Raw genomic sequence first — 16,750 nt, forward strand, 5'->3', positions numbered from 1 at the left:
CCCGCACCGCTGCCCGGGAGGGGGCCGAGCCCCGTCCCCAGCCCGTCCCTCCTGGGGGAGCAGCGGGCGGCGCGGCGCAGCTGATCCCGACCGCGGCGCGCAGCTGAGCCGCCGCCTGCCCTCCCCGCCTGCCCTCCCCGCCAGCTGCCGCAGCGGGGGCGGCGGAGCCCGGCCGGGGGCGGGGGGCGGTGGCCCGGGCAGCCCCTGCCCCGCCGCGGCAGTCCCCGGGCTCTCCACACCCCCCCTTCCCTGGGTCCCCCCCCCCGCCCGGAGCGAGCAGCCCGGGCCAGGAGGGCGCAGGGGCCTCGGCTGAGGATGAGGGAAATGAAAGTGGAAGGCAGGGGAGGGCAGGGCGGGGGACGCCGGAGGAGGGAAGGGGGAGGCTCGGGGGGGGGGGCAAAGCAAATCCCCGCTGCGGGGAGGGAGGGAAGAAAGAAAGGGCTGCGCGGGGGCGTGCGGCGGTGCCGGGCACGGGGCTGGAGCGGTGCCCGGACAGCCCCAGCGCCGGGCTCGCGGAGCCGGGGGGGGAAAGCACCGAGCTGCGCCCGCCCCGTTCGCCTCCCGGTGCCTGAGCTCGGCGGGGACGGGAGCGAGGGCGGGCGGTGCCGTTTGCCTCCTCCCGGCAGCCGCGGGAGCAGATGGAGGCAGGGAGGGATGCGGGGAGGGCGCCCGCAGCCGGGGCCGGGAGCGCCGCAGCGCGGGGGCCGCAGCCTGGCGGGGAGCGCCCGAGGCCGGGGGGGCGAGCAGGGGCCCGGGGGGGCGGCGAGCAGGGACCGAGCCCCGTGGGCTGTGCAGTCCCGGGGGTTTTGCCGGCCGGGCTGTGCCGCCTGCGGAGGGTTTGCCCGGCAGCACGCGGCTGCGCCCACGCTCGGCTTCCTCTGGTGCCAGAGCCGGGCGCGCCAGCCCTGCTGCAGGTGGTGTCTGGGGAGAAGCCCCCGGCTGCAGGCAAGATTCATCTCACAAGCTGCGGCCCCAGCGGGGAAGGCAGCAGCAGCACGCCGAGCCCCGTCCCGCGTGGGCTCCATCCAGCCTGGCCCTCGCTGTGGGAGCCACCCCTGCTGCGCACCCACGGCTGTACCGAGGGCTGCAGCAGGCCCTGATGGGGCTGTGGCCGAGCCGTGGCGCTTTCCCCACATGGGTGCCCTGTGCCCACCGGGTGCCCCCTCTGCATCTGCCCATGGGCACCCAAGGATCAGCAAGGCAGGGAGCTTCACACCATGCAGCTGGGGGGACGGGAGGCAGCGGGGCCATCAGAAGCACAGGGCCATGGAGGTGGCGCAGCACGGCAGCGAGTGTCACGGCCTCACCGCTGCCTCCCGGCCCCCGCTCCCCTCCAGCACCCGGCTGTGCACGGCGCTGTGCCTCCCGCGCTCCTGATTACCATCTTGTTTGGAGCCGCTACAGCGGCTGTAATTTGATGCTCTCAAAGTTGGTGTTTACAAGGGACAAGGCAGCCATCAGAGGGCTCTTCTTGTTCTCCCAGTGAAAGAATATTCCTCTCAGCGGCGTGCGCCTGCTCTGTGTGCCAAGCACTGCCCGGGTTACACCCAGCATCTTTCAGAAACGTGCGTGGGGTCAGCACCTCGGGAGCCACCTGGCAGAGCCTGCCGCATGCTGTGTGCCCTCCCCTGGGCAGTGGGTCAGGACCCACACCGGTGTGCTTGGTGGGGCAGCGGGTGCAGACCTGGAGCATTGGGCTGCACAAGGCCAGTTTGCTCTCTGGTGCCTGCACCAGCCGCACACCCTCCCCAGGCTGCCCGCCAGGCAGGAGGTGCATGGGGGCTGGCGAGATCGTGGCCCCACGGGACTCATCAGCTCCCTGTTGACAAATCCTTTCACTCGCAAGCAAGCGGAGCAGGACGGAGCCAGGCGCGAGGCTCCCCAGTGTGGCTGCAGCCCCACAACACCGTGTCCTCACTGGGACGGGCTGGTGCTTTGGCTGCTGCTGGGTCTCCATGAGTTGCCCACCTCCACCAGGCAGCCTCAGGACCCCTTCCCCCTGCCCCAGGGGGGCTCATCTGCAGGCTCGGGGAGGCCTCGCTGCTCCCCCTCCACTAATTTTTGCTAGGGTTGAGGCTGAGCCCCTGACCACGCTCCAGCCCAGGGCGCGTGCAGTCCCCGTGTGAGTGCCCCAGCAGGGTCCGGGCACTTTGGCACGGCTCCTGCAGCACAGCGTGACGTTGGGCTGCGCCTGCCGAACAGATGGCACCACCGCGCCCGGCGTCACCGCAGCCGGTTTGATGACAGAGGGGGACCTGCTGCCCCCAAGCCTGTTTGTCACGGCCAGGAGCGGGGAGCTGCGCCCCGGCCCATCCGAGGGGCCCTCGGGGGGGGGGCTGTTTGCAAAACGCCATCGACAAGGGCAGCCTCTGCTCCAGGCAGGTCTCGGGTAGCAGCGCAGGGATCAGCAGCAATAAAAGCTCTGCAAGCCCTTTGTGTTGCGCTGTGTTTAGGCAATGCTGTCTATCACAGGGCAGCAGACCCTCCCTTTTTTTTCTTTTTTTTTTTTTTTTTTGTGCCCCCAGCTGATGGGAGCCCTGCTGGGAGGGGAGTGATAGATAAAGGCCAAACTGCTAACGAGAGGGAGACATTCTTTCGGGCGAGCCCTTGAGTGGGAGGAATTAAGGCCTGGGGGCACCTGGGATGGGGGCACAGCTGAGGGGAGGAGGCCCTGGGGGCAGGTTAGAAATTGGGGCACAGCCCCAATTTGGGGGTAGAGCCTGGTGCGGGACCGGGAGGCTGCAGCGGTTCATGGCGCTGTTGTTGCAGCCACCCGCTTGTGACACTGGTGGCGAGGCGGTGGCGTGCGCTGTGCTCTGAGACAACGTGAGTGCTGCGCCTGGGCCTGGGCGCTCGCTGCATTGTGCGCGTGGAGCTGCCCAGAGCATGGGGGGCACAGGGGGGTGCAGGACTCACCCCTGCAGAGGGGGCACGGGGAGGGGATGGGGTGATCCCAGTGGTGTCTGCTCCTCCTGCCCCAGCCAGGAGCACTCTTGGCTCTGTCCCAGGGGTGATGGAGACACGGGCGCATCACCCGCAAGCTGTTCTCGTCCCTGGTGCTGCGCTCGCCTCTGCGCGTCCCAGCAGTCTCCAAACCCTGCGTGGAGCCTGGGTTCGGCCTGGCTTTTCCCTCAGCCCTTGCTCCTGTCTGTACGCTTGGTTTCCAGGCAGAGCCTTAAAAATGACATGCACACAAGTACTAAAAAAAGCATAATTTTATTCAATAACTGCATTGTATGCTTAGCATTCGCCTGCATGTGAGATGGATCAAGCAGAAAAGCTGCTGGAAAGGCGTGTGTGCTCCCCCTTCCTGCAACCTGCTCCAGCACTGCTCCGAGCCGCTCTGTGCCTGCAGCACCGCACGGGGGGGCTCCTCCTGGGGGGCTCTGCAGCCCCGTCCCCTGGCACAGCAGGGCCTTGGCCGGGCCTCGGCAGCAGCTGGGGCCCTGGCACTCGCCGGCGTCCTGCGTGCCCTACATAGGTGGTGGCGTGGTAGCTCCTATATATATGTGGGTATAAAAAGCCAGCTCCTCAGTAGTGGAGGCTAAAAATACCAGCCTGCCTGGCTCAGTAACCAGATGCCTTGAGCTAGCCCCCAAAGAGCCCGTGGTTCCTATTGTTATTATTTTTAATCGGCTCCCAGCAAAGGCAGCCTGGCGGGTGACCTGCCCCTACGTGGCACGTTGTGGGGTGGGATGGGGTCCCCAAGGCACCGTCCCCAGGTGATGGAAGGAGCAGGGGCGGTTGGCCTTCAGCTCTATTCATCCTGCACAAATCTGGGAAATGGAGAAGGGGGTGACTGATGTGACACGGCTCCTGCCCTCCCAGGAGGGTGTCTGGGGGCTCCCGGGGGCCACGGCACAGGATTTCCAAGGCAGGAGCTGGACGTGGTGCCCCCGGGGTGATGCTCAGGGGGTGGCCTCGGGGTGGCTCCTGGCTGGGAAACCCAAATGGCAAAGGGCTTGCGGGGACCGGGGGGGGGGAAAGCTGCTGCTGCCGGGGGGGGCTTCGGGTGGGGAGGAGGCGACCGCTGCGGGCTGGGAGCGATGGGGCAGAGGATGGAGAGAGGGAGGGATGCTTGGGGGAGATGGGGGCTGCGGGAGGGAGAGGAGGGGGGGGCTGGCAGCAGGGCTGCGGGGATGCCCGGGGGCTGCGGGGAGCGGCGGGGGACGGGGCGGGGGCGGCGCGGGGCCGCTGCGCGGTGCTTTGGCTCCCTCTGCTGCTCCGCTCCGCGCACCGCAGGCACCGGGGGGCGGCCCGGGGTTTGGGGGGGGTAGGGGGCAGCGCCGCTCCCCAGAGCTTGCACTCAATGTGGGGAAAGCGGGGGGTAAGGGGGGGGTGGAGGGACCGGAGGGTCCTGCCCGGGGACCCCCACTCGGCTTGGGGTGGGAGCAGGGCCGGGCAGGGGGTGCCGCATCGCTGCTCCTATGGCTCCGGTTTGGTAAAGGGGGGGGGCTCCTAGGGCTGTGGGGTGCCTGCTTGGGACATCCGTGGCTGGGGCCCTGGGGTCCTGGCTGAGCAAAAGCGCCCTGCATGTGGCTCTGTCCCGCTGCCGGGGGGGGGACGTGCAGCATGGGGGTGCTGGAGCATAGCCAGGAGCGCGTGGGAGCCCTGCACCAAAGGCGTCACCGTAGGGTGGATGCACAGGGACGTGCAAAAAAGTGAGCAGTGCCATGGTGCTCGGGGTAGCGATGCTTACGGTGCCCGCGTTCAAACAACGCCTGCTGTCTGCAGGCTGACGGTGTCCCTCCTGTCATCCACCATCCCAGGGGCTGGTGTGGAACAAAGCCTGGGGAAGGATTTGGGCTTGGCCATAGCTGGTGGCAGGCACAGCCCTTCCTCGGGCCACTCCCTGAAACCCATCCCAAGGGCACCCTGCATAAGGGCTGACGTTGCCCCAGGGCTCGGGGCTGCTGTTGTGGATGTGGGGGATGCTCTGAGAAGGGGGGATGCCATGCTGCAGGAGCTGGCACGGTCCTCCCTGCCTGGTGTTGTGCAGCAGCACCGTCACCGCTGGGGCTGCTAGGAGCACAAAGATGTTCCCTGGAGTCACGAGGTGCCTGGCAGCACAAGGGTTAACCCCCCCCTTTCCCTCTTTTTCCATGGCAAACTCGGTGGCGTGGTCGGGGATAACCTCGTTAGCGGCTGCGCTGCAGCAGCGATGCCCCTGGGACAGAGCAGACCTATAAAATGGAGCTGTGCGCTGCAGGGAGCGCGGGGAAATGGTCGCTGAGCTCATGGGGCGCAGCCCCCCCAGGAGTGGGGCTGGGGGTGCTGGGGGGGGGGGTTGCAGCGGGGAGCAGCTGGGGCTGGGGGACGGGGCGGGCTCATCCCAGCAGGACCGGGGTGCTGGTGGTGGAGCTGTGCCCACAAAGGATGCGATTGCAACCAGTCCTGGATCAGGGGGCTCTGAAATAGCTGGGGCAGGCAGCGGGGGCACGAGCAGCTGCCTTTGGGCACCCGCGTGGTGCGAACTGAGCGGTGGGGCCGGGGACACGGCCGATCCCCTCCTGTTCTGCTGCTGCTCGGATGGGCTGCGGGGCTCCCACCACCTTCCTCGGGCTGGTGCTGGCGCTGCTGCCCGGGCATTGTTTGCTTTGTGTGCCACGGGCCCTGTTTCTGGTGGCCACGTCCCCGTGCTGCGGGAGAAGATGGGTTCCTTATGCCTGAGCATTCATTCGCTCTGCTGATCGACAGCCTGCGGTCTGGCTGAGCAACCCCAATTGTTCCCAGTGTGCCTGGACAAAGAAATGCCTAGAGAGATGGCAAGGCTCAGGAAGGGAGGACATGCTAGGAATATTTCCAGCGCCTCGCACACGACCAGCTTCTCCCCTCCTCCTGCAGGAATGGGCAGCCCAGGCTCACGTGCAGGGTTTCTCCCCGCGCCTGGAGCAGGGTGCAGCAGTGCCTGCCCTGGGGCGAGCTGTCCCCGCCGTCCCCCTCCGGCCACGGCAGCCTCCAGGCAGCAGCAGCAGCCTCCCCGTGGAGGCTGGGATGGTGCTGGAGGAGCTGGGGCTGCCCCGGGAAGCCTGTGGGGTCACCACCATAATGGAGCGTTTGTTTCCTACCATAGGGGTCGTGGAGGCCCCGCTGTGCAAACCCAGGGCCTGGCCTCTGCTGCAAGGAATTTGCTGATCTGTGGGGTTAGGGCACCTGAACTTGTTCTTGCAATCACTCTAGACTAATGTGGAGAGCTGGGGCCAGTCGTGTTTTCACCATACCCCTGGTCCCCAGCCAGTCCCAGTGCCACTGGTCCCAGTGCAGTTGTGCCCACCAAGCCGGGGCTGTGCCAGGGGAGGACCCTCTGCTGCCAGCTCCCAGGAGGGCATCCCCCCCCCCAAGTCCTGTCTGCAGGCAGAAAACATGCAAAGCCTGGGAGCAGAAATGGAGCAAAGGACAAAGCCGTGGCTGGGTTAGCGATGCAGGCAGGCGAGGTGAGCTGGTGCTGCAGCACCATCCGCCGCAGTCCCACTGTCTCCTTCCAGCGAGGTCTGCTGGGCCCCGCCACCGTCTCTTCCACAGCAAACGCTTTCTAGGAAAAGCTCTTGGCATTTCTCCATAGGTATTTGTGTTTTCTGGTTGCGTCTGGTCTGGTTCCAGCTCCTTGCGCTGGAGACCCTGGCTGCAGGAGGGGACGGTGCTCAGTGGATGTAGCTCACGCCGGGGGGGCAGGCACTGAGGGGCTCTGCCCTGGGACTTTGGCCATGAGGAGCCCCATGCATCCCAGTGGGTCCCTGTCCCCAGGGTGGTGGCACTGCCCCAGGGCCTCTCCTGCTGCCCCTCCCAGGGGTGTGCTTGGGGCTTCTGTACCCAGGGAAACAAAGCGGGTTTGGGAGCTGCATTTTGCAGCGTGAGTTTTTGCTGGGCTGGGTCCCCAGACCGGGATGCTGCATGGCCCCAAAACCTGGAGAAATTGGGGATGGGGAGGCGTGGGGTGCGGAGGGGCAGGGCTGGCTGCTGCCACGGTGCTCGGTGCAGGACTGAAGGCACGGTGGGGGCGATCCCTCCTTGCCTGCTGGGCTGCTGCTCTGCTGCATCAGGCCCTGCACTTCCCTACGGCCTCAGTGAGGGTTTGGCCTGGTGCTGAGCTGGGCTCCGGGCTGCTCTGAGGACCGACTTTCTCCTCCCCAGCTTGTCTGTGGTCTAACCTCCAAAATCCTCGCCTACCGCAGCCCCTTCCCAGCCGCTGGCCAGCCCCAGCTCGAGCTGCCCTATTTTGCAAACAGGAAAGCCTGGCCGTGGATAAAGACCGGCTTCTCAGAAGAGCCCAGCCTGCGGCGGCTGCCCCGAGCCCTGGGAAAGCGGGGGGCTCCCGCGGGAGCTCGGCCACTGCCTGTGTGCCCTGCTCAAGGTCAGGCGGAGCCGCAGCGCCCGGTTCCTTCCTCCCTGCCGGCTGCAGCCAGGAGCGGAAGCGGAGCCTGAGTCTGCCCTGGGCAGGGGGAGGGCGGTGGGGGCCGCCGGGGCTTTTGTTCTTGGGCCTTGGGGGGCTCCTTCACATGTGAGGGAAATGGCAGCGGCGTCTCCATGAGGGGAGAGGGTGCCATGTCCTAAAGCTTCTTGGCCCCCTCCATCATCGCTATCGGCCACGGCAGCCGCATTGAATCTGGGGGGGGGGGGCAGACTCTGTGGGTGCAGCCTCTGTCCCCCCTCCGTGGCTTTGTGGGAGGCTGGAGGGGCAGGCGGGAGCACAGGGCGCTGCGTTGTGCCCCCCAGCTTCAGGAGAGACCTCCTGGGGTGCAGTGGGGTGCCCCCCACCACATCAAGCAGGGCTGTGATGGTGTCTGAGCGTGCGGGGGTGGCTGCCTTGAGGCTGCAGCCACGCAGAGCTGCCCCTACCCCTCTGCAGCCCCCACCGCGGGGTCTGGGCAGGAGCGGGGGGGGCTGCGGTGAGGCTGCACTGGAGGAAATGGGCCGAGAAAGCCCCGGGGGAGGCAAACCGCTGCAGAAATACAGTCGGCTTCACCCTGCGCTGCAAGAGGCCCCTGCTTCCCCCGCACCCGCTGCCCTGTGGAGATTAGCCCTCGGCTGGCTGGGCTTGACGGGCAGCCGGAAGGGACCGGGCGCCACGGGAGGCCCCCCTGCCTGCCAGGAAACCCCCAGGAACGGGCACCGCAGCAGCCCCTGCTCCTGGCACCGTCCCCACTCAGCCCTCCCCGTGCCCTGCTGCTGCTCGGGGCTGCGCTCGCTGCCCCAAAACTCCAGCACAGGCTTCAGGAGCCACCATGGGGGCACAAGGCCAGCATCGCCCCGCGCCGAGCCCCGTCCCTCCCCGCCGGGGCTGCCAGCTCCGCTCATGCACAGCCAAGTGCGCGGGATGAAAGGGGGCGGCCGGGGGGCCGGGGGGCCACGGGCAGCAGCGTGGAGGTCAGGCCGCGTCCCGGTGGCGCGGCGGCAGCTCTGTAATGCCGCCGATCAGAGATGCCCGTGGGGATTGCGGAGCAGCATGGAGGCGACCCCTGCGCTTGGGGTCAGCAGGCCGCGGTGTGCGTCAGCCCCGAGGAGCTTAATCCCAAATGGGGAGGGGGCGGCGGGTTCCTGACCCACGGCTGGGCCTGGCATCTGCCCCGGCACCGCTGTGAGCCACCTCCTGCCCTGACGGGATAGGGTCAAGCGATGCCGCCTCGGCACCGGGAGGGTGAGGAGAAACAAAAGAAATGGGCAGCAGAAAATGTAAAGGAAAAAAAAAAATCCTTTTGTCTTCAGAAAGCAGCCCTTCGGAGGCTTTCTCCCTCCCTGAAATAGCTTTTCCTGCCACCCAAAATGAGATGGAATATTTTGCAGGACATTGTCAAAGATTCTTTTTCTTTTTTGTTTTTTAAATCGCCTTAATCACGTTATTAAGCTTAAGATGCTTGTGAATGGCCTGATAGATGGGAAAATAAATATGCAGATACTGTCCCTGGGTTTGCCAGCAGGATTCCCTGTTCTGTTTTCCATGCATGCGATTCATCCTGTCCTTGTTACCAGCTCTAGTCGCTCATGCAGGACTGCATGAAATGCAATGGGGAAAATTGTCAGCTTTTCTGCAAGCTGAGAAGCTCCGTGTGGACCTGGGAGCTGCTGGAAGCTTTGTGATTCCTTTGGGAAGAAACTGCCTTCCTGTGCGTGGAGCAAATGGGGAGCAAGCGCACGCCCAGGGAGCCGCAGTGCTGCTTCTTTCAGAGCAGGCCTGCAGGATGCCACAGGATGGGGAATTACTTCAGAGGCAGGCCAGGAACCAAGAGCACCTTGCTGGTGTCCATCCCTGCACTGCCGTTTAGGCTCTTCACTTCATATCACTTCATATCAATTTTTTGATAATAGAGAAATGAGAGTCTTGGAAGTGAGCATTAAGTGATTCACTAGGTTAGATGCTCTCCTTACTTCCCTGTCCTCTCTGCTTAAATCGTACAAGATAGATAATGGTTTTTGCTTCCGTTTCTCTCTTTCTCAACAAATTAAATTCTGATACAAATGGTGCAGGATGCAAACGGATTTATTTCTTTGCTACTTTAGTACAAATATCCACATATTTCTGCCAATAATTTCTTGTAATAGTTTTAAGAAAAAAAAAAAGATATGGGTGGTCTTGTAATTGCTTCAAAACACTTTCCAAAGATCCAGGTTCTGAAGGACTGATGGGTCTCTGTGGGCCGTGACACTACTGATTGTCACACGGTCTTGTCTTCCCTTATCCCGCTGTTACAGTCAGCTGGGAAAGAACAGATCTGCAGCCCACAAGGAGAAATTAAACATCCTGGACAGATGTCAGTTCAGACCCACGTAGTTTCAGCTGAAACTCTCCAGGCTGGTTTTGACCCGTTCCATTTCATGCAGAAAACTGTAGAACTGGGGCAAAGTTAACTCTGCAGAAAAAAAAAAAAGAGGCATAAAGTCTTAGATTTCAGGTTACACACGCAACATTGGAAAAGCCATTCTGGTGCTACTGCAGAGCAACTCACGTTCACCTAAGCTAGGCAGGATTAGACACTGACTCTCAGCAGCTGTTTCTTTATGCTAGCTGGACCGTGCAGGGTGAGGATTCTCCTAACAGCAACTGCCACTTTGGAATTGTTTACTTTCTTCTTCTGTCATGCTGCTCTGACTGCTTTTCAGGGCTCTGTGGCATATCTATATTTACTCATGCAAAGATGTGAAGACTGCCCAAGAGTCAGTGTTTGTGTTTTGCAGAGCGACTGTGGCTGGGAGAGGCCAGGGCGGGAGCAGCCGCAGCATCTACCAGCAGTGCTCTCACAGTGACCCCTGCTGGGTCTGCGTCCAAAGCTCCCCTACCTCCATGAACAACCCAGAAGCTCTGACTGCAGCTCAGATTTCGTGTTCTTGAATGCTTGCTTCTTTTGCAGAACAGTTAACTCACCTATATATACGTTTTCCATTTGGGTTCCTTTTTTAATCACCAGCTTCAGCTGGGGGAAAGAAAAAGCAGAGGCATTTTAATTCAGAGGCCTGTATTTCAAGCACTGCGAAAAGGCAGGAGTCTGCTGAGAGTTTTAGTGCAGACTGCTGCAAAGCACACACATCTTTGACAGGCCTTTCAAGAAGTGTCACTGTAGGAACAGATTAGGCATTGGGAGGATCTCCGGGAAGTCCTTATAAATGATGGCATTCCCCCTCCCTCCCCGAGATAGCATGACCTTTGCTAGATTGAGCTTTTTGAACAGATTTTCAGAGTGGGCTACGCTTCTGTGACACGATGTCTTCTGAAGAGTAACAAATAGCAGCGTGCCTGCTATCTGCTGGCAGTTGCACTGAGAAGACTGGAGCAGATGCACTGTTGCAGAGCCTGCTCCTATGAGCTGTGGCTTTCCTCAATTTCCTCTCACAGCCAGTACTTCCCACATGCCTGGTCGTAGCTTGTTCCTTAACTGCACTATAACCTGAACTCTCTGATGTAGGAGATTTACCTGTAAGAAGATACTTCCCACTTTTTCCAGTTCACTGCTCCCAGCAGTAACTGTGAGTCAGAAAGAACAGAAGGGAGATAACGTTAGCTAAGCTGTGAAATAAAAAATTCTTTAGCTGAAAGCTGCTGTTGGGTTTCCCAACCCATTCGGTTTATCTTTTTGCTCTATTACCTCCAAACTTCCACTCCATATCTATCAGCTGGTTAATCATCAGCGTCTGACCAACAGCCAGGCGTGTTAGGGTAGGGGAATTCAGCCTCCACTGCAAGAGCAAGACACACGAACAATCAATTCAGAGGGACGTCCATTTACGGTACCTGTAATTTCAGCATAAATTGGAAACCAGAAGCCCAATGTGTGTGTGTGAAGGGACAAACTAACATGGTTGGGAGGTTTCAACGATGTTTGAGTCCTACAAGGAATCCCCTCTGCCTCATCACTTCTGGAAATGAAACTCACTCACTGTTTCTGGTTTAACACTCGTTCAGCGTAACAATATCTGCACAAAAAGTCATGTGTTCATGTAACTGCATGACCCCAGGGCTCAAAGCAGGCAAAGCAGAAAAACAATCCAATGAAAGCCACACAGAACCACAGGAATCACTAAACCTATGGGGTAGAGGCCACAGCAAGCCAGATGTATCATTAGACAAAATGTTTCTTATCGGTTGTCTGGGGATCTTTCATTCAAAACTCTGAGCTGGTTTTGAAGAAAGCAGCTGATGCATCTCAGCGGGGTTTTACAAGTTCCTGCTCAAAGACTGTCTTTTTGTTAGTTTAGAAACAAGCAAAGATGTATTAATACCTGTTCTGCAAAATAACTGGCTTTCTCTTCACTGAGGCCTGTGGGAGAAACCATATGAGATTACTATATGTGATAAATATTAATTAGCTTTTATTTAGTGAAGTCACGTGACCTACCTAGAGCAATAAAATCTGCTCTGACTTGTTCGGAAGACAGATTTCTCTTCAGGGCACCTGAATAAACAACGCAAGGAAAGAAAATCAGTTTTTACTGAGTCAAATCAATCTTTACTGAGACAAACAAATGCAGGGATGGAGACCCTGCCATAGAAAGACTGGTTGTGGCCTGTGTTTTGAAACAAACCACAGCTCGGCGAGATAGGAAATACAGTTGTGTCTGCCGATATCTTTGCGGATGCCCAGCGCTTTAAAAGTCAGTCCTATGGAAGTGCCTGAGAGAGAGAGGGAGATTTCATTGCAGGTCACCATGGTAACAGCAGCAGCAGTTGTGTTTTGAAGTTGCTGCTTTCTCTCCTATAGAAGCTTTGCTTGTTAAAGGGGAACTGTTAAGGCTGGCAGGCTACTAATTTGACCTACCTGCTGTGTTTTGGATTATGGGTGTGAACGTGTGCATATAACACTTTCCCCTGCTGTGCCTGCCTCCTTTGTTCTGGGGCACAGGCAGCACATGGAAGTTTACAAGGATTCTGTTCTCTGAAGCCAAGAGCAGGAATCTCATAAATTCAAAGAGACTGCCAGCCCCACGTGGCTTTCTGTCTGTGTAGCACACAGGCAAAGTTATCTGCTGTAATCTGTTCTGATGCTGGCCGTGGCATCCCAGAGCTAATGAAAAGGTGTAACAGTATTGGAGCCAGTGCACACAAACAGGAACTGTGGGGCTGAATGCGCCTAGTCCAGAAACAGGAAGGGAGAAAATACCAATTCCACATTAAATACCTTCCAGACAGTTGTAGGGAAGGAAATTATTCTGTGCTTCTCTGGGATAGAAGAAAAGGCTTAAAGTAGTGGAATGAAAGTTTAGACCAAATGCAGGAAACAGTTGTGCATGGCTTCACCGCTGTGAGGAAAGCTATAGGAAAACCTGAATCGAAGGATGTTTATAAGGAACTATTAATAATAAGGATCAACATGGCATGAACATGCGTGTAGGGAAGATGTCCAATGCAGTATTACATCCAATGGCAGCCCCAACATCAAAGCAATCTCAAACAGTGCTGGAATCTGACTGGGGCACCCAAGGGGAATCCCTCCCGCCCCTCTTCTCCACTGCTTATGAATGAGGAATTGCTGGACACTAATGTGTTTCTCTAAAACAAGACTAAAACAGCAGACATCACAATTACATTGCCTAGAATTATGCTGGTTTCCAGCCCACTCCAGAGGGATGTGAATGGACTGAGATCTGTCTCAAACGGTGCTTTGTCCTTGTTGGAATTACAGTCCTGGATCATTTAGACGGAAGTTTGCACTGGTCTAGCAGAAATGGATTTACAGGCACAAGTTAAACCGAGCTCTTGCTGTCACAAAGTGTTGTGCTGGCATTTAATAAGTACCTAAGTGAGCTTAGTCAGGCCTGTGAGACGTGTACACAGGCAGGGTGTAAAGAAGACAAAGCCTGAGTCACCAGACAGGGATACTCCAACAGGAGAGCAATTTTTGATTCTTAAATGCTAAGCCATTTATTAGCTGCTATTAGCACTCATTGTGTAAGTCAAGTGCACTGCAGTTCTGAAGACACACAGCCTTAAGCAGCATGCAGGAATGGACACAACCGTTTGGCCTCAGGGCAGCATATGCATATGTATCACTTACCATTAGGTACCAGCAGAATACTTTTGACAATGTTTTTCAGGGGGCCCAAGCTGATTTTATTCATGGTGGCAAAGTCTGAGAGCTGAGTCAGAAACCTTTCTACCTGCTCGAGAGAAAGAGCAGCAACACAATCTTATCTCTGGGTGCATCTCACCCGAGAGCTGCAGTCACGCACTTCTTGGTGTTCTGCGCAGGCCTTACCTCCTTGGGCTCCGTCAGAAACCGGAAAAGCACTTCGGTCAGCGCTGAGAATTGCTGTAAAGAAACAGGACAGCATTAGGAATTGTGCATCCACACGTATCACTTCTCAGCACCTCACCACCCCCATTGTCCCCATGACTTGGGGGTGATACACCACCCTGATACAGCTCTACCTGTCTCCAGTACATCGGTCCCAGAGTTTCATCTCCCATGCTGGTACAGTACCCCAGTCCTGGGCATGACAAGATGCCTGTGGATGGGATTTGCTCATGGATGCTTTTCAGAAACTCTCAAAAGGGTTTGTGCTGCTGGTAGCTGGCACTGCACAGGGCTTTTGCGATTCTTGGCTAATCAGAAGCTGCTGTTCTATCCCGTGTAATCCAAAAACTGCTAGAGAGAAGGGATGCAAACATCCACTCTCATGTTTCATGGAAGCCACAGGGTAACCAGACTAACTCGGGAAAGAAAAGGAGTGGTCAAAGGCCTGGCTGCTGCCCTCAGCCCCCTGCACTCTCAGCCAGGAGAGCTGCAGTGCTGAGCCCACCACCCTCCCTCTGCTGCTGCCACCAGCGCTGGCGTTGCCCCGAGCACCCCAAAGCTGCGCAGCCCCAGCGAGAGAAGCCAGTGCTCGACGGGACCAGAACCCTCCTGTGTGTGCTGTGCGTGCCACGAGCCCCTCCATCACCCCCTGCACCCTGAGCACAAGCTGTGGCGGGGCTGGGGCACGCTCCGGTCCCTCACCGGGGCTGCTGCAGGGCCCGTTCCCCGTGCCACCCATCCCGGCTGCGGCAGCCCCGTGGGTGCGGGCCGGGCCTGGTGCCATGGCCTCGCCTCGCTCCCCCCCCGGCCGGCCCCGCACCTCGGCGCTGAGCTGGTTGAGGTTGTGCATGTCGCCGCTCACCGCCTCCGGCACGGGCTCCCGGGTGAAGTTGAGCAGCCCCATGGCGGCCGCGGCTCCGCCCGCCCGGCCCGGCCCGGCCCCGCTGTCGGCGCTCGCCTCAGCCTGAGCATTGGCGGCCGCACTTTCCGCACTACCCGGTCCCCCCCGGTGCACCGAGACCGGGAACCGAGACCGGGAACCCCCCCCTCTGCCGGGGCACCCCCGCACCTAGGGGTGCCGAGCACCCCAAGCCAGGCCCCGGCGGCCGGGTGCTGCCGGCCCTGCGCAGCCCGCACCCGGCCACCCTCGCGTGTTTTTCCCAAGAGATCTAAACCGGGTGCCTCAGGACCCCCGTGCCCCTTGCCCACTTTGGCCCCTTTGTGGTGTGCCCCCATGCCTGGGCTTCCTCCCTGCCCCTCAGCACTGCTCTCCCTACATCCACCCCTGCACCCAGGGCTGGCACCCCAGGGCCCGCAGGCTACCCCCTTGTCACCCCTTGTTCTCCTGCCACATCTGCTCTGTGTGGGGAGGTGGCAGAGGGCACCGATCCTGGCTCCCTGTCCCCTGGAGCCATGGCACAGGGTGTGCTGCACCCCCCAGGGTACCCCAGAGCAGTCGCTTCAGCCCCGCTCCCAAAGCCTGGGCACCCAAAACTGCAGCGCTGGGGGGACCCTGCTGCCTCCGCAGCTTTGCACTGAGACAGGGAAGGGGCTCAGGGGGCTCCTGTGCTTGCTTTCTGGGGGAGGCAGCCGGCAGGGCGGTGGGTCTGGTCCCCCCCAGCTTGCACACGAGGTGTTGGGCCATGAGCCCGGCCACGCGGCCTGCAGGCTGCACTTGTGCAGGAGGGAGGAAATTTAGCCAGGGCTTACCTCCGAACGCGTGCTCATCCTCTGTGCATGGGTCAAACAGAACGATTGCTTTTGATGCAAGGGTTTGGGATAGCCTTTTGCTTTCCTACCCAAAAGTGCTATGTGTATATCCGCACGTTTGCTTGTCTGTCTGTGCTGATAAATATTTATTCGTCTTCATGCTTCTAAGATCGTTATCTTATAATTATTTACCCATGTGTTTGATTTTATGCACCTGATTCCTTCCATGGAAAGTAAAGTGTGTGATTGCTTGTAGGGGTGTGGAGCCTAAAATATAGGTGAAAATGGAGAGAGCCGTGAGTGCCCTCATTGAGCAGAGGCTTTAAACTTCACCTGCTGGTGTCTGGATGAGAGCCAAATGGTGTATATTATTTTTCTGTACAAAAACCTCAAATAAATTGTTGAAAATCCATAGTTTACAGAGTGATTTATTTATTTATTTATTTATCTATTTATTTATTTATTTTTTCCCCTGGAGATTGCAGGACACAAAATTCAGCTGTGGTTTTCCAGCTCTGCTCCTAGCACAGCCCCGCTCCTGAGCTCACCCCGTGCCTGTGGCAGTGTCTGTCTGCAGCAGCTCATCTCCAGCCAGGCTGCGTGGTGTGGTCAGGTCCTGTGTAGGAGAAGAGGCAGTTTGGGACTGAGAGCCCAGTGACATGAAGTATCTGTGTTTCAAAAGGATCAGGGTTTCACAGGAAGATTTTAAGCCGATTCTCACTACAAACAGTAAGCAGGAGGTCTCCTCGACTCATGGGCATGTACAAGGGCAGGTGAGATGTAAAATCAGCCCTTTCTCATCCTGTTACATGGTCTAGTTTCCATTTGTGCTCAGGAGAAAGGCCTTGATCCAGAAAATATTAAAACTTGATGTATTCCCGCAGAGGACAATGGGGCTGATCTGAGTTTAAGGACTCCATTGCCTTAAGCTGCTATTTTGCAGCTTTCCAATAACAGCAAAGTAAGTTCTGCAGAAGTTATTCCTCTGTCAGTGTGAGTGTATCTGACCCATTTTTATCTTGCAAGGTGTTCACCAGCTGCCTGAGCAAATAGCATACGAAAGCCCCTGTGAAAGGTAAAACTGTGGCAGTTCACAAGGCTGCTGGTTTATTACTGAAACTTTCAGTTGCAAATGAGAGCACAGAAATTTTATAGTGCCTTTCATTGTGAAGATATCCCACTAGTGGTTTATAAACAAGGAGTAAAGCAGCAAAGTACCAGTAATGATGAGGAGTTAAGAGATATTTACTGGTGGTCTGGCTGGAAATAACATTTGCACTTCCTTTTCTTCTCCCTCCATCTCCTAGCTCAGCCAGGGG

General features: G+C 58.5%; 1 protein-coding gene across 2 annotated transcripts; it reads right to left on the reverse strand.

The window, feature by feature from the left end:
• Positions 1 to 9,457: 9,457 nt before the first annotated feature.
• On the reverse strand, positions 9,458 to 15,552 carry COMMD7 (COMM domain containing 7). 2 transcript variants are annotated; one of them, XM_038166406.2, is made up of 9 exons: positions 14,542 to 14,700; positions 13,683 to 13,736; positions 13,482 to 13,584; positions 11,826 to 11,882; positions 11,710 to 11,747; positions 11,076 to 11,166; positions 10,905 to 10,954; positions 10,358 to 10,406; positions 9,458 to 9,845 (listed from the first exon to the last, which is right to left on the reverse strand). In XM_038166406.2, exons 1-9 carry the CDS (start codon positions 14,623 to 14,625, stop codon positions 9,769 to 9,771), a joined length of 603 nt encoding a protein of 200 aa, XP_038022334.1. In that variant the 5' UTR covers positions 14,626 to 14,700; the 3' UTR covers positions 9,458 to 9,768. The 2 variants fall into 2 exon arrangements, with proteins under 2 accessions (XP_038022334.1, XP_038022335.1); XM_038166407.2 differs by lacking the exon at positions 14,542 to 14,700 and adding an exon at positions 15,432 to 15,552 and having other exon boundaries at positions 9,538 to 9,845.
• Between the last annotated feature and the right edge of the window lie 1,198 nt (positions 15,553 to 16,750).

Source organism: Anas platyrhynchos, chromosome 21, assembly GCF_047663525.1.
Source record: "Anas platyrhynchos isolate ZD024472 breed Pekin duck chromosome 21, IASCAAS_PekinDuck_T2T, whole genome shotgun sequence".
Taxonomy (NCBI): Eukaryota; Metazoa; Chordata; class Aves; order Anseriformes; family Anatidae; genus Anas; species Anas platyrhynchos.

What these genes read in the sequence shown, in the direction of transcription:
- COMMD7 (XM_038166406.2), bottom strand. Translation starts at nt 14,625, where the DNA reads ATGGGGCTGCTCAACTTCACCCGGGAGCCCGTGCCGGAGGCGGTGAGC. An exon ending in TCAACCAGCTCAGCGCCGAG is followed by an intron (nt 13,737 to 14,541) that starts GTGCGGGGCCGG and finishes GTTTCTTTACAG; the next exon opens with CAATTCTCAGCGCTGACCGA. An exon ending in AATGGAAAACGTATATATAG is followed by an intron (nt 9,846 to 10,357) that starts GTGAGTTAACTG and finishes TTTTTTCTGCAG; the next exon opens with AGTTAACTTTGCCCCAGTTC.